At 41.2% G+C, this 13766-nt stretch overlaps 1 protein-coding gene across 5 annotated transcripts in view; it reads right to left on the reverse strand.

The window, feature by feature from the left end:
• The window catches only part of tsc2 (TSC complex subunit 2), a 134043-nt gene that overhangs the window by 72514 nt on the left and 47763 nt on the right, over nt 1–13766 (reverse strand). For all 5 annotated transcript variants that reach the window (XM_063059340.1, XM_063059339.1, XM_063059337.1 and 2 more), the window contains exons 19-21: nt 11293–11428; nt 7969–8091; nt 595–729 (exon numbers count right to left, since the gene is read on the reverse strand). In XM_063059340.1, coding sequence (XP_062915410.1) covers nt 595–729; nt 7969–8091; nt 11293–11428 — 394 coding nt within the window. The remainder of the gene's footprint in view (nt 1–594; nt 730–7968; nt 8092–11292; nt 11429–13766) is intronic.

Below are 13766 nucleotides of genomic sequence, written 5' to 3' on the forward strand. Positions count from 1 at the left end.
CAGTGATAAAGAATCCAATTCTGATTCTAATCTATGCCTGACCCAACATAAGATCTCTGCGGTGCAAACTGATGTTAAAGCCACAACTATAGGTGTTAGTTTATCTATAAACACGAGATTCTGCAGGTGCTGCAGACAGAGAGACACAGAGAGACACAGAGAGACACAGAGACACAGAGACACAGAGACACAGAGACACAGAGAGACAGAGAGACAGAGAGACAGAGAGACAGAGAGACAGAGAGACAGAGAGACAGAGAGACAGAGAGACAGAGAGACAGAGAGACAGAGAGACAGAGAGACAGAATCTATAGAAGGAAATGAACAGTTGACATTTTGAACTAAGACTCTTCATCAAGACTACAAAGGAAGGAGGCAGAAGCCAGAATAAGGTTTTGGGGGTGGGGGAGGGGGAGTAGTTAGGTGAAACCAGGTGAAGTGTGGGGGGAGGGGGTGAAGAATGAAGAAAGAAGATGGGAGGTGATTAGTAGAAGAGGTGAAGGGCTGAAGGAGAAATCCAACAGGAGAGGACAATGGACCATGGAAGAGGAAGAGACCAAGGAACAAAAGGACTATGGAAGAATGGTTAGCTACCTGTTTGGTCTGGTCCAAGTAAACATGGTAAGAGGTGATGACCGTCAGCACAGGAACCACCACCAACTGTACATCTGTGCGAGAGAAACCCTCAGGTACATTCTTTAGTCGCTCTGGCAACTGGCGGTCAGTGACCTAGACAGAAACAGCAGAAATAACTCCAGGGAGTTAACATATAGTGTAATGTTTTTATATAAAAATGCACCATTAAACCTTCTCCAGCTCCCCAATATAAAGCGATTTCATGAAGTACACAATGAACACTCATACCTGACAGACTTGTTGCATCCCTACAGAGAACAGTTAAGAGACAACTTCATTACTAAGAGTCCAGAGATAAAGGATTGATTAACTTTGTTGACAGATTGGGGCATCACAGTAGCGCAGCATGTTAGCGCAACGCTATTACAGCTCAGGGTGGAGTTCAGAGTTCAATTCCAGCAGCATCCATAAAGAGTTTGTACATTCGCCTCGTGATCATGTGGGTTTCCTCCAGGTGCTCCAGTTTTCTCCCACAGTCCAAAGACATACCGGTTAGGAGGTTAATTGGTCATTCTAAATTTACCTGTGATTTGGTAGGGTTAGATGAGTGGGTTGCTGGGCTACATGGCTCACTGGGCCAGAAGACCCTGTTCTGCACTGCATCTCTACACAAGGATGGAAACTGGAGGCCAGAGGTGGCCTGTACTGGGTTTGGAAGACTATGCAAGTGGGAAGGAGGAAAGGGGCTTGTTTTGGTGTTGGTGTTGCTGCTTGGGTGGCATTAGAATGTGTGGCAACACTTGTCAGCTGCCTACAGCACATCCTTAGGCTATGTTGGTTGTTAATGCAAACACATTTCCCTGTATGTTGATTTACATGTGATAAATAAATTAATGAACCTGGATTGCAGATTTCACTCCCTGGTGGAGATTAGTGAAATCAGATGGATTAAGTAACAAACTGGAAAGATTCATGGTTACTGTAACCACATTTTTCTTTAAGCTCCATATTACTTCAATTAACTGAGTTAAATTTCCCAGCTGATGCAGTAGAATGCATACTAACAGCTCCAGCCTCAAGACCAGTGGTTCTCAAGTGGGCCATATGGCTCCCCAGGGGGCCATGCCAGATTACATAGGGACAAGTTTAAAAAAAACAAGAAACTGGGGGTCACAGGAGTTTCTGAATGGGCCATGACAGGTTTACTGTTTTAATGAATCACTAAAATATATAAACAAAATGAATGTATAACTTAATTGGAACACTGAATGAAATTAATGTGAAAATATGCTAGATGATACAAATTACAGCTTAGCACGTGTGAAGGGGTGGGGGTGCGGAACATCAATCATCATCTCTGCTCCAACCTGACCATTCACACCCACTGAGCCCCACTCCACATTCACTGCAAATCACAAACTGCAAATTGGGCAGGGGCCGTCTGGAGCAAGGCATCAGTGAGTATGCAGCACGAGGCTGGTTCTGACGGCCCTCCACTGACCTGTGTGTGTTATAATACTTATAAAACGTGACATACAGGCTAGTTAGTGCAATGGGGTCGTCTGACAGAAACTGCTAAACTGCAAAACTGCAGAAAGGTGCCAATGAGTGAAGTCTACCACTGCATCACTCCCTTCCATCAGGGGGTCCCAACCTGGGGTCAACAGACCCCTCAGTTATCGGTAAAGATCCATGGCATAATAAAGGTTGGGAAGCCCAGATCTACCACAACAACTTCCATCAAATCCCTGATACTTCTATCTTGAGGAAGTTCATCTTACTTTTCTTGGTGAGTACAAGCTCTTTATTGCCTCATAGAATTTGCATATAATAGCTTTTTATAACACATCTGCTGGAAAAAACTACTGACTTTTTAAAACTGATGCAAGGAATTCACTGCAGCCATATATTTCAAAGTTTATCAATAGTCTGTTTCATTCTCACCATCTCCTTTTGTGGGAATGTTTAGATTGTATTGTATTAATTTTATAACAAAATAATATATAAAATTTTATAATACCATTTATTCTGATACAAGTTCAAATATAATTTCTTCAGAATAGCTTTAAAATCTAGTGCAAACATACATCATAGCAATTCATTACTTTATTATACACTATGTAATTTCAGTTTAAACTTCTGTATTATTGAGAAATGAAATGAACAAGAACAGTCATAAGAAAACTACACTACTTAAATAAAGCAGCATTATTTAATTTAAATAGAATTCAGGTGCTCATGATGTTTTGAAGTTCCAGAAACATCACTGACCTCTATCTGCATAACTGCCCTCTACAAAGTAATTTCATATTGTGAATGGATAATTACGAGTTTGGAGCAGAAAAACCCTGTGCCACTGTATTAACTTGAGCTACAATGAACACTACATATTCCTATCAGGACACCCTCCTCTTGTAAGCTTAAACATGTAGGATTTCGAACTGAACTATTTCAAGCCTTAGCTCAATATCAGGTTCAATGCGACATTCCTCAACGACTATCAATCAGTGAAAATATAATCAGGCAAATAATTTAATGAAGGCAATGGATCAAACCAAATTTCACCAAAAAAAGTGATTTTATGCTCCATACAGTTGACATTCACTATAAATTTACATGAAAACTAAATATAACAGATTTTAAAATAATAAGTTTGCATTCACATAAGCTTTGACAATTCATTCTGTATAGTACTCTTTTCCAAGAAAAAATATCACTTCATTAAAGGAATGTTCTTTTGCATAAGTTAACCTTTGTACTTCAGTTACTACAGTGATTATGTCATATCTATGTGTTCTTTAAATAATGTCATGTGGAACCAATAGCCAATTGCTATCATGTTTCAAAAAATCCACAATTCTTACATTCATCTATTTCTGCTTTTTGATTACCTTCCACCAATCACACTCCAAAAGAATCTGTTGAGAAACCAGATGCATGTCCTGCTGAGCTAAACCACACCCCAGAATGCCACTTCCAAAAGAGACAACCTTCGTAAATGTCAAGAGAGGTGTTTATTTGCTCCCACTCTCTCCTCAGTTTGCTGCCCTGACTAATGGGCAAGTGTACTGTGAAAGAGTAAATTCTGAGACCCTATTCCTCTGTTCCGTAGAATAGTTAGAAAACTAACATCCATCAAAAAATGTGAAATGTTTGACCTACATTGACCTACAAATATGTGAGACTTACTTTGACCAGTTTCCACCTTGGTTTCTTTTCAGATTATTAAGAAAAAAATAATAAACAGTGCAATCAAACGACAGTTGTCCGAGTTACCTTATTATCATAAAACTAGAAGTGGATGTTTGCACAATGGTCAATCCCATCTGCAGCTCCTCAGCAAACAAAGCAGCTCATGCCTGATTACAGCAAGAATTAAACATAAAGGCATGATCTTTCAAGTAACAGTCACATCACAAAAGTGCCAGCAATGATCCTCTTCCAACAATCTACCTCTGATAATCTGTGCTGAGACCCTCACCATCAATGTTCAGCAGAAGTTCATGATTGACTAGAAACTCAGATGGATTAGTCACATAAACAATGTGGCTGAAACAAGTCACAGAATGGGCATTCTGTAGCAAGTGACTTAACTCTTGACACCAAAAATATCAACAATGAGAAAGAATACTTTCCAATAGCTTGGATAAGTGGTGCTCATTCAAAAATTTTGAAAGATTCAGGAAGCAGCCCACATGATCGGCACCCTACTATAGATCCTAAAAATCCATTGCCTCCATACTGCTACACAGTAGGGGTAATGTGTACCATCTACAAAATGGACTCCAGTTGCTCACACTGCTCCAACAGCACTTCCCAAATTTGCTGCCTCCACCACACAAAAAATATGACAGCTGATGAATAAGAACACAACCATCCTAAAAAGTTGTTCTCCAAGTTATACGCTATCACGACTTGGATATATATTGACAGTCCTTCATTAATGTTGAAACTATTTCTCAAGAGCATTGTGGAAACACCTTCACCAGAAGGACTGCAGAAATTCAAGAAGATGGTTCACTGCCACCTGCACGAATGCCCAGCTTGTATCTTGAAAATGAATAAAAATTATTCAATGTCACAAACCACACATATTTAAAAAAGTAAATAAAACCATAAGACATAGGAGCAGAATTAGGCCGTTCAGCCCATCAAATCTACTCCACCATTGCATCATGGCTGATTTATTATCCCTCTCAACCTTCTCCCCCATAACCTTTGACGTCCTCAGTAATCAGGAACTTATCAACCTCCATTTTAAATATACCTAATGACTTGGCTTCCACAGCCATCTCTAGCAATGAATTCCACAGATTCACCACCCTCTAGCTAAAGAAAATCCTCATCTGTTCTAAAGAGACTGTTATATTCTGAGGCTGTGCCCTTTTGTCCTAGACTCCACCACTAGAGGCAACATCCTCTCCACATCCACTCTGTCTAAGCTTTTCAATAGATTTCAATGAGATCTCCCCTCAGTTTTCTAATTTCCAGTAAGTACAGGTCCAGAGCTATCAAATGCTCCTCATACATTAACACATTCAATTCTGAGATCATTCTCATGACCCTCTTCAATGCCAGCTCAAGCTTCCTTAGAAAAGGGGTCCCAAAACTGCTCATAATATTCTAATGCCTGAAAAGCTCAACATTACATCCTTGCTTTTATATTCTAGTCTTTTTGAAATGAATGCCAACATTGCATTTATTTGCCTTCGTTACCAATGACTCAACAGGAAAGCTAACCTTTGGAGAATCCTGCACAAGGACTCCCAAGTCCTTTTGCACTTCTGACTTCTGAATTTGCTCCCTGTTTAGAAAAGAGCCTACACCTTCATTTCTTCTAGCGAAGTGCATGACCATACACTTCCCTACACTACTCCATCTGCCACTTTTTCAATTCTTCTAATCTGTCTAATCTAATTCTGCTGCAGACTCCCTGCTTCCTCAACACGACCTGCCTCTCCATCCATCTTTGTATCATCCACAAACTTCGCCACAAGGCCACCAATTTCGTCATTCAAATCATTGATATATATCATGAAAAGATGTGGTCCCAACATCAACCCCTGAGAAATGCTAGTCGCTTCCAGCCATCCAGAATAGGCCCCCTTTATTCCTACTCTATGGCCTCTGACAGTCAGCCAATCTTCTATCCATGCTAGTAACTTTCTTATAATTCCAAGGGCTCATATCTTGTTTAGCAGCCTCCTTCATCAGGACGAAGGGTCTTGGCCCAAAACGTTGACTGTACCTCTTCCTATAGATGCTGCCTGGCCTGCTGCGTTCACCAGCATTTTTTGTGCGTTGCTTGAATTCCCAGCATCTGCAGATTTCCTCGTGCTTACAAAAGACGAAACTAGTTTTGAAAAAGTTAAACAATTTCCTGGAAATCAATATTCCGTTGGAAAATTTAATGGCTTGAGCAACTGATGGTTGGACGATAGAGGATTATTGCTCATTTTTTTTAAATGTTGTACCTGACTGACAATGTTTTTGTATACATTGTCATCCACCACTTGGTTGCAAAATAATTAGGAGGATGTTTGCACGACACCCTTGCTGCTGTAATAATGCCGTCAACTTCAAATCAAATGCACTTCATAATTGTCTATTGAGACAACTGTAACAAAAAGTATTTTAAACAGCTACTAATGGATAAGCAGGTCCAATAGTTATCAGAAGGTAACTGTTGTCATTTTATTGTACTTTGGGACAGTTTTGCCGCAGCATTTCTAAGTGACAAGCAGCTTGGAGAACAAATTGTTACTACCAAGTTTGACATTTCATCCATCAGATACACACTATCTTGAAAACTGAATTTATTATACCGTTACAAGGATAAAAACTGCAATCGCACATCATGCAAAGAGGCAATCACCACTTCCCTTAAAAAACTCAAACTTTTCAGCAGCAGTATTGAACGTCAAGAGTTTGTGCAATTTCCTTCGCTGGCCACTCTTAAAATGGGAGTGTAAGATGATGATCTGATTATATATCTTGATCATTTGAAACAACTGCACACTGATATGGAATTTCCATTCAGAGGCCTGCTGGAGGTGCATATTCCAGATTGGGTGGTGGATTCATTTGGGGTAATGTGAATGATGTTGATACCACATTGCAAGAATGCCTTATTGAGCTTCAGTGTGATATAACACCTCAAGCAAAATTCAAATGCAACAGCAAGCAAAATTGCTGGATAACAAGGGATATTCAAAATAAGTTTCCACAGCCCCAGGAGAAAGCAAAGTTGTTTTTAAATTGGATTTCCCACCTCTTATTTAGTTGTGCTCCTCACCTGCCATCAAAAGCTTGTAACCATCTTGAAATTGTGAAAACAGGTGATCTTCAATTACCTTTAACCTAGTTGCAACCAGTGGCCAAGTGGTGAAGGGATTTGACTAGTGATCTGAAAGTCATGAGTTCGAGCCCCAGCCGAGGCAACGTGTTGTGCCTTTGAGCAAGGCACTTAATCACACATTGCTCTGCGACGACACTGGTGCCAAGCCGTATGGGTCCTAATGCCCTTCTCTTGGACAACATCAGTGTCGTGGAGAGGGGAGACTTGCAGCATAGGCAACTGCCTGTCTTCCATACAACCTTGCCCAGGCCTGCGTCCTGGAGTGTGAAGACTTCCAGGTGCAGATCCATGGTCTCGCAAGACTAACAGATGCCTTTAAGTTGTAACCAGATAGTCAAAAACTCACTGGTTTATATCACTCTCAAAGATCTCACTAAACACCCAAAATAACAATATTAAACACTTTTTCCATTGCTGGTTGGAAGAATATTACAAGTTTCCTATTCAGAGCTTTGAAATGGTTTTATTTTTCATATACTCCCATAACATTATATTTAACATTTAATAATACCCAACCAGTTAAAACAAATATTGACTGGATATTACAATAATTAGTACAGTTGGCAAAAATATTTAGCAACTAATGGAGAATAGTTGCTAAAGAGAGATTATGGTGGGTGCAGTCCACAGAGGCAAGTGAAGTCATAGTGGGCCACGAGCAGAAAAAGGTTGAGAACCACTGCTCTAGATTACCATTCCCATAATTTAACCAACAAACAATCTGCTACAAGAACTCAGAGGATCAAGCAGCATCTGCAGGAGGAAAGAAACTATCGATGTTTTGGACCCTGATGCAGGGCTTCTCATTTACAAACCAAAGACCCCTGCAGGAAAGAGCTGTCATTAATACACCCTCCTTTCTAAATCAAAAGCCACTAAGATGCTGCTATCTACCATTCACACTGCTGTGTATACTGGGCATAATTACAAGAGGACTATGGACACTTGTGGAATCCCAGGCAAAATTTTTTTTTTTTTTTTAAGGATGAAAGATATATTAGTATTACTTAGATAAGTTTCTACTGAAACATTACCATGGTACAGAGAGCAGAGCAGAGCTGATCCATGCTGCAAGGAGAGGTCAGTATCAGTCCCTTGTACCTCAGCAATTCTGGTAGCTTATCTAACACTAGTTTCAGCACGGTCCAGTCCGTCTCCTTTACAGGGAGAGAAAAAAGTGCATAATGAATGGGGGAGAAGTATTACTGTTCACAGACATATTGACATACATGCATTTCAATCATCCAACTATTTGATTTGCTTTGTCCAACAACCTCAAGGAAACATTGCACTAAAACTCATTAGATGGCAGCTTCACCAACTTCAAGAGACTTTAGTAGAGGTTCAACATTATTATAAAGATACTTTATTAGAGAGTAGTTTCTTCATGACGGAAACTTATATTCCTTGAACATGGTGTACAAGTACAAGGAAAACTAGTATTGATTGAATATAGCACAGTATTACTATGAGAGCCTAGTGGATTCACATACTCAAAGTCAAAAGCAAAGTAGAGTCTATTGTTTTGTATAATTTGTTTTTCTTGTGAACCTGGTGCTACGCTCCTGTGATATTGCTGCAAGTAAGTTCCTGCCCCCCCCCCATACATCTGTGCATACATATGCAAGTAGAGTCTTTGAAAATGAGCCCATGGGTTGTGGAATCATTTCAAGAGTTGGGGTGGTTCAGGAGGCTGATGGTTGAAGGTAGTAACTGTTTCTGAAACTAGAGCGTGGGACCAAAGGCTCCTGTACCTCCTTCCTGATGGCAGCAGCGAGAAGAGATCATGACTTGGAAGGTGGGAACTATGATGGACAGCCTAGTGGATTGTCACACACATAGGTACAATGAAAAATTTACTTCCAGCGGCATCACAGGGACATAGCATCAGACACACAACATTCAAAAGGAAAACAAAATCATACTTTTTTCTCTTTACAAGGAGGAAAACAATTCGAATAAAAGAAATCAAAGTTAACTGAAATGCAGTGAACATTGTGCTCTTATATCAAGATAGTGATCAAGGTTGTGCAAGTTGATTCAAGTACTTGTACAAGTGGTTGAAGGGAAGTAGATTTTGAACCTGGTGGTGTGGATCCTATTCTTCCTGCGCAATCTGAAGGGAATCTGATCAATAGCAGGTGCTTGGGAAGGGGGAGCGTTAACTAGTTAAGAAAGCAAGTGAGTGGCCTATTGGCAACTAGTCCCAGACAATATGGGACGAGTTTCTAGATGGAACTACTTTTAATAAAAGTAAAACCTGTCCACAGCCAACATGAATCCAACTATAATCGTAAACATAATAAATCTCAAAGATGGACTCATATGCGGTTATACAACAGATCAGCCTGGCCTGCTAAGGACTAAACAGGAATTTGAGAATCCAGGGCCAAAGATTACAGGCCCGGAGGCAGCGTGTGCACGTGTGTTTTGCTTTGTTGCTGCTTCTGCTTGTGTTGCCCTGCTGAGGATTGCAGGCATGCTATGTTGGTGCTGGAATGCATGGTGACACTTCCAGGCTGCCCCCAGTACATCCTTGGGTGTGTTGGTTGTTAAAAGCAAATGACACCTTTCACTCTATGTTTTAATGCACGCATGATAAATCATTTGAAACTGAACCAGCACAGACAAAAGAAAATCTGCAGATGCTGGAAATCCAAGCAATACACACAAAATGCTAGAGGAACTCAGCAGGTCAGGCAGCAACTATGGAAAAGAGTACAGTTGACATTTTGGGCCAAAAATCTTCAGCAGGACTAGAGAAAAGAAAGCTGAGGAGTAGATTTAAGAGCGGAGGGGAGGGGAGAGAGAAACACAAGGTGATAGGTGAAACCTGAAGAGGGAGAGATGAAGTAGAGAGCTGCGAAGTTGATTGGTGAAAAAGATACAGGGCTGGAGAAGGGAGGAGTCTGATAGGTGCAGATAGAAGGTTATGGAAGAAAGAAAAGGGGGGTGGAGCACCAGAGGAAGGCAATGGGTGTGCAAGGAGATAAGATGACAGAGGGAAAAGGGGATGGGAAATGGTGAGGGGGGTCTTTACCAGAAGTTCTATGTTCATGCCTTCAAGTTGGAGGCTACCCAGACAGAATACAAGGTGTTGCTCCTCTAACCAGAGTGTTGCCTCATCAAAATAGTGGGAGTGGTCATCCATGGACTGACATGTCAGAATGGAAATGGGAAGTAGAATTAAAATGGGTAGTCACTGGGAGACTCTGCTTTTCCAAGTGGACGGAGCATAGGAGCTCAGTGAAGCAGACTCTCAACCTATGCCTTGTCGCACTGATATACAGAAGGCCACACCGGTATACAAACCCAACAGACTCACAGGTGAAGTGTCACCTCATGTGGAAGGACTGTTTGAGGCCCTGAATGGTAGTGAGGGAGGTGGTGTGGGGGCAGGTGTAGCACTTGTTCTTCTTGCAAGTATAAGTCCCAGGAGGGAGATCAGTGGGGAAGGATGAACGGACAAAGGAGTCACGTGGGGAGCGATCCCTGTGGAAAACACAAAGTGGTGGGTGGGGGGGGGGAGAGAGAGAAAAGCAGAGAGAAAGATGTAAACAAAGTGACGCCCTCCCAACTGTTTTATTAGAACATGTAGATAGCCATACGTAGACAAATTACAGAAAATCTGCAGATAATGGAAATCCAAGCAAAACACAAAATCTGGGAAAACTCAGGAGGCCAGGCAGCATCTATGGAAAAAGATTACAGTTGATGTTTTGGGCCATTCTGCTGAAGGGTCTCAGCCTGAAATGTCGACTGTACTCTTTTCCACAGGTACAGATGCTGCCTGGCCTGCTAAGTTCCTCCAGCATTTTGTGTGCGTTGCATAGACAGAGATAGTCTAGTCTTGTTGGACTTTGGTTGGGTTGCTATGCTCTCCAAAAGGACTTAAACTGCTCAGAACATTTACCAATGCTGGAACAGGGAAAAAGGAGTGAGTTCAATGAATGATGCACTGGGACAAGGTAAAGAGCATAGAGGAAGTCTGAAGTGTGGCGGACTGCAGCAGTCTAAATATGACAGTATAAACACTTCACCATTTTAGGCACACTGGAGACAATGCCTCCACTTGGTGATAGCGAACTGCTGACTAGAAGCTCCAGCCTCAGTCTACAAAACACCAGTAATCTCAGCACCGCATTGCAAGAGCTGCATGGATGTTTGTGGACTGAGGGAGTCAATGTCCAGTGCAGGGCAAGCCTTTGATCACACCAATGTAAAAGGAAAAGGAGGTCTTGTCATTTGACTAACTCCTCTCTGCTCTGAAACCATCCTTAAACCTAAAAAAAATCCAAAAATTAAATGAACTAAATCTGAGCTGTGACTCAGTAATGAAACCGAATATGAATACTTACATGCTCAAGACACTGGAGAACTGCATTAAAGGCAAGTGAAAAAGGCAAATGACCCAGCCTAATACTGGTACTCTGAGCTGTGGCAGGACTTCCCGCTGGAGGAGAAACTGTACCTTGTCCTTTCTTCTCAGAATCACTGAAACAAAATACAATAAATGAAAAGATGGCATTTTTTTTAAAAAATGTACACTTTGTACATTCCAAATACTAAAGACTGGTCAGCTTGAAGTGCCATGTTTCATAAGGCCATAAAACATAACAGTAGAATTAGGCCACTCGGCTTCTAGAGACTGCTCTACCATTCTATCACAGCTGACTTATTATCACTCGCAACCCCATTTTCTTGCCTTATCCCCATAAACTTTGATGGCCTTAGTAATCAAGAACCTGTTATGATACTTGGGTTATGACCAAAGATAAAATTGGCTGGAGATGCTTAACACTTTAGTGCAAGGAGGTTTGTCAGGTGCATCAAAATAAAACTTAGAAAAACAGCAAAAAGAAAACTGCCAATATTTATCTTTAACTAGGTTCTCTTTATCTAGTTTTAGGACATGTGAAGATCTGATCACATTTTAGGTAATATTTATACGGAAAGAGAAAATTCTACAGGGTTCGCAAAATTTCCAGCACCTCTGTAGATAAGTCACCTGGACCAGAGGGTGTACACCCCAGCGTTCTGAAAGAAGTGGCTGGAGAGTTCATGGAGGCATTAGTAATGATCTTTCAAGAATCACAAGATTCTGGAATGCTTCCAGAAGACTGGAAAATTAAAAATGTCACTCCACACTTCAAGAAGGGAGGGAGGTAGAAGAAAGAAAACTATAGACCAGTTAGTCTGACCTCAGTGGTTGAGAAGATGTTAGAGTTGATCATCAAGGACGTGGTCTCAGGATACTTGGAGGCACATGATAAAATAGGTTGTAATCAGCATGGTTTCCTTAAGGGATTTGACTGACAAATCTGTTGGAATTCTTTGATTAAGTAACAAGCAGGATAGACAAAGGAGAATTGGCTGATGTTGTGTACTTGAGCTTGTCAAAGGCCTTTTGAAAATCCAAACTACAAGCCCAATGCATTATAAGAAAAATTCTAGCATGGATAAAGTAGTGGCTGATTGGCAGAAGGCAAAGAGTGGGAATAAAGGGAGCCTTTTCTGGTTGGCTTCCAGTGTTCCACAGTGGTCTATGTTGGGACGATTCTTGCACATTATGTCATGATTTGGATGATTGAACTGATGGCTTTGTTGCAAAGTCTGCAGATGGTATGAAGATAAGCGGAGGGGCAGGTAGTTTTGAGGAAGTAGAGGCACTACAGAGGGACTTGGATTGGGAGAACGGGCAAAGATATGGCAGATACAATATAGGGTCAGGAAGTGTATGGTCGTGCACTTTGGTAGAACAAATTAAAGGGTTTACTATTTTCTAAATGGAGAGAAAACTACAAAAATCTGGAGGTGCATAGGGACTTGGAAATCCTTGAGCAAGATTCCCTAAAGGTTAATTTGCAGATTGAATCTGTGGTGAGGAAGGCAAATGCAATTTTAGCATCCAATTCAAGAGGATTAGAATACAAAAGCAAGGATGCAATGTTGAAATTTTAAAGCACTAGTGAGGCCTCACTTGTGGAATTGTGAGCAGTTTGGATCCCTTATCTTGGGAAGAATGTACTGAAACTGGAGAGGATTTAAAGGAGGTTCGGATTTAAAGGAAGTTCACAAACGTGATTGCAGGATTGAATGGTTTGTCGTATGAAGAGTGTTTGATGCCTCTGGGCCTATATTCACAGGTATTCAGAAGAATGAGGAGTGATCCCATTGAAACCTATCAAAATGGTGAAAGGCCTTGATAGAGTGGACGTGGAGAGGATGTTTCCTATGGTGGAGTCCAAAGATCACAGACTCAGAATAGAGGAGCGTCCTTTTAGAATGGACACGAAAAGGAATTTCTTTAGCCAGGGAGTACTGAATCTGTGGAATTCTTTGCCACAGGCAACTATGGAGGACATCTTTAGAATGAGAATCGAAATCAGGTTATTATCACTGACTTTCTGAGGCACTGCTCCTTGAAGGTGTCTTTCAGTCCTGTGCAGTAGCCCCCAACCCCCATACCAGACAGTGATGTAGCCTGTCAGAATGCTCTCCATGGTACATCTATAGAAGTTTGTGTTTTAGTTGACAAACCAAATCTCTTCAATTCCTAACGAAATATAGCCGCTGTCTTGCCTTCTTTAGCTGCATTGTTATGTTGGGATCAGGTTAGGTCTTCAGAAATCTCAACACCCAGGAATTTGAAATTGCTCACTTTCTCCACTTCTGATCCCTCTAAGAGGGCTGGTTCGTCTTCCCTCATCTTACTCTTCCTGGAGTCCACATTCAACGTGTGTGTGTGTGTGTGTGTGTGTGTGTGTGTGTGTGTGTGTGTGTGTGTGTGTGTGTGTGTGTGTGTGTGTGTGTGTGTCTGTGTGTGTGTCTG

This window comes from Mobula hypostoma, chromosome 9 (genome assembly GCF_963921235.1).
Source record: "Mobula hypostoma chromosome 9, sMobHyp1.1, whole genome shotgun sequence".
In the NCBI taxonomy this organism is placed as follows: Eukaryota; Metazoa; Chordata; class Chondrichthyes; order Myliobatiformes; family Myliobatidae; genus Mobula; species Mobula hypostoma.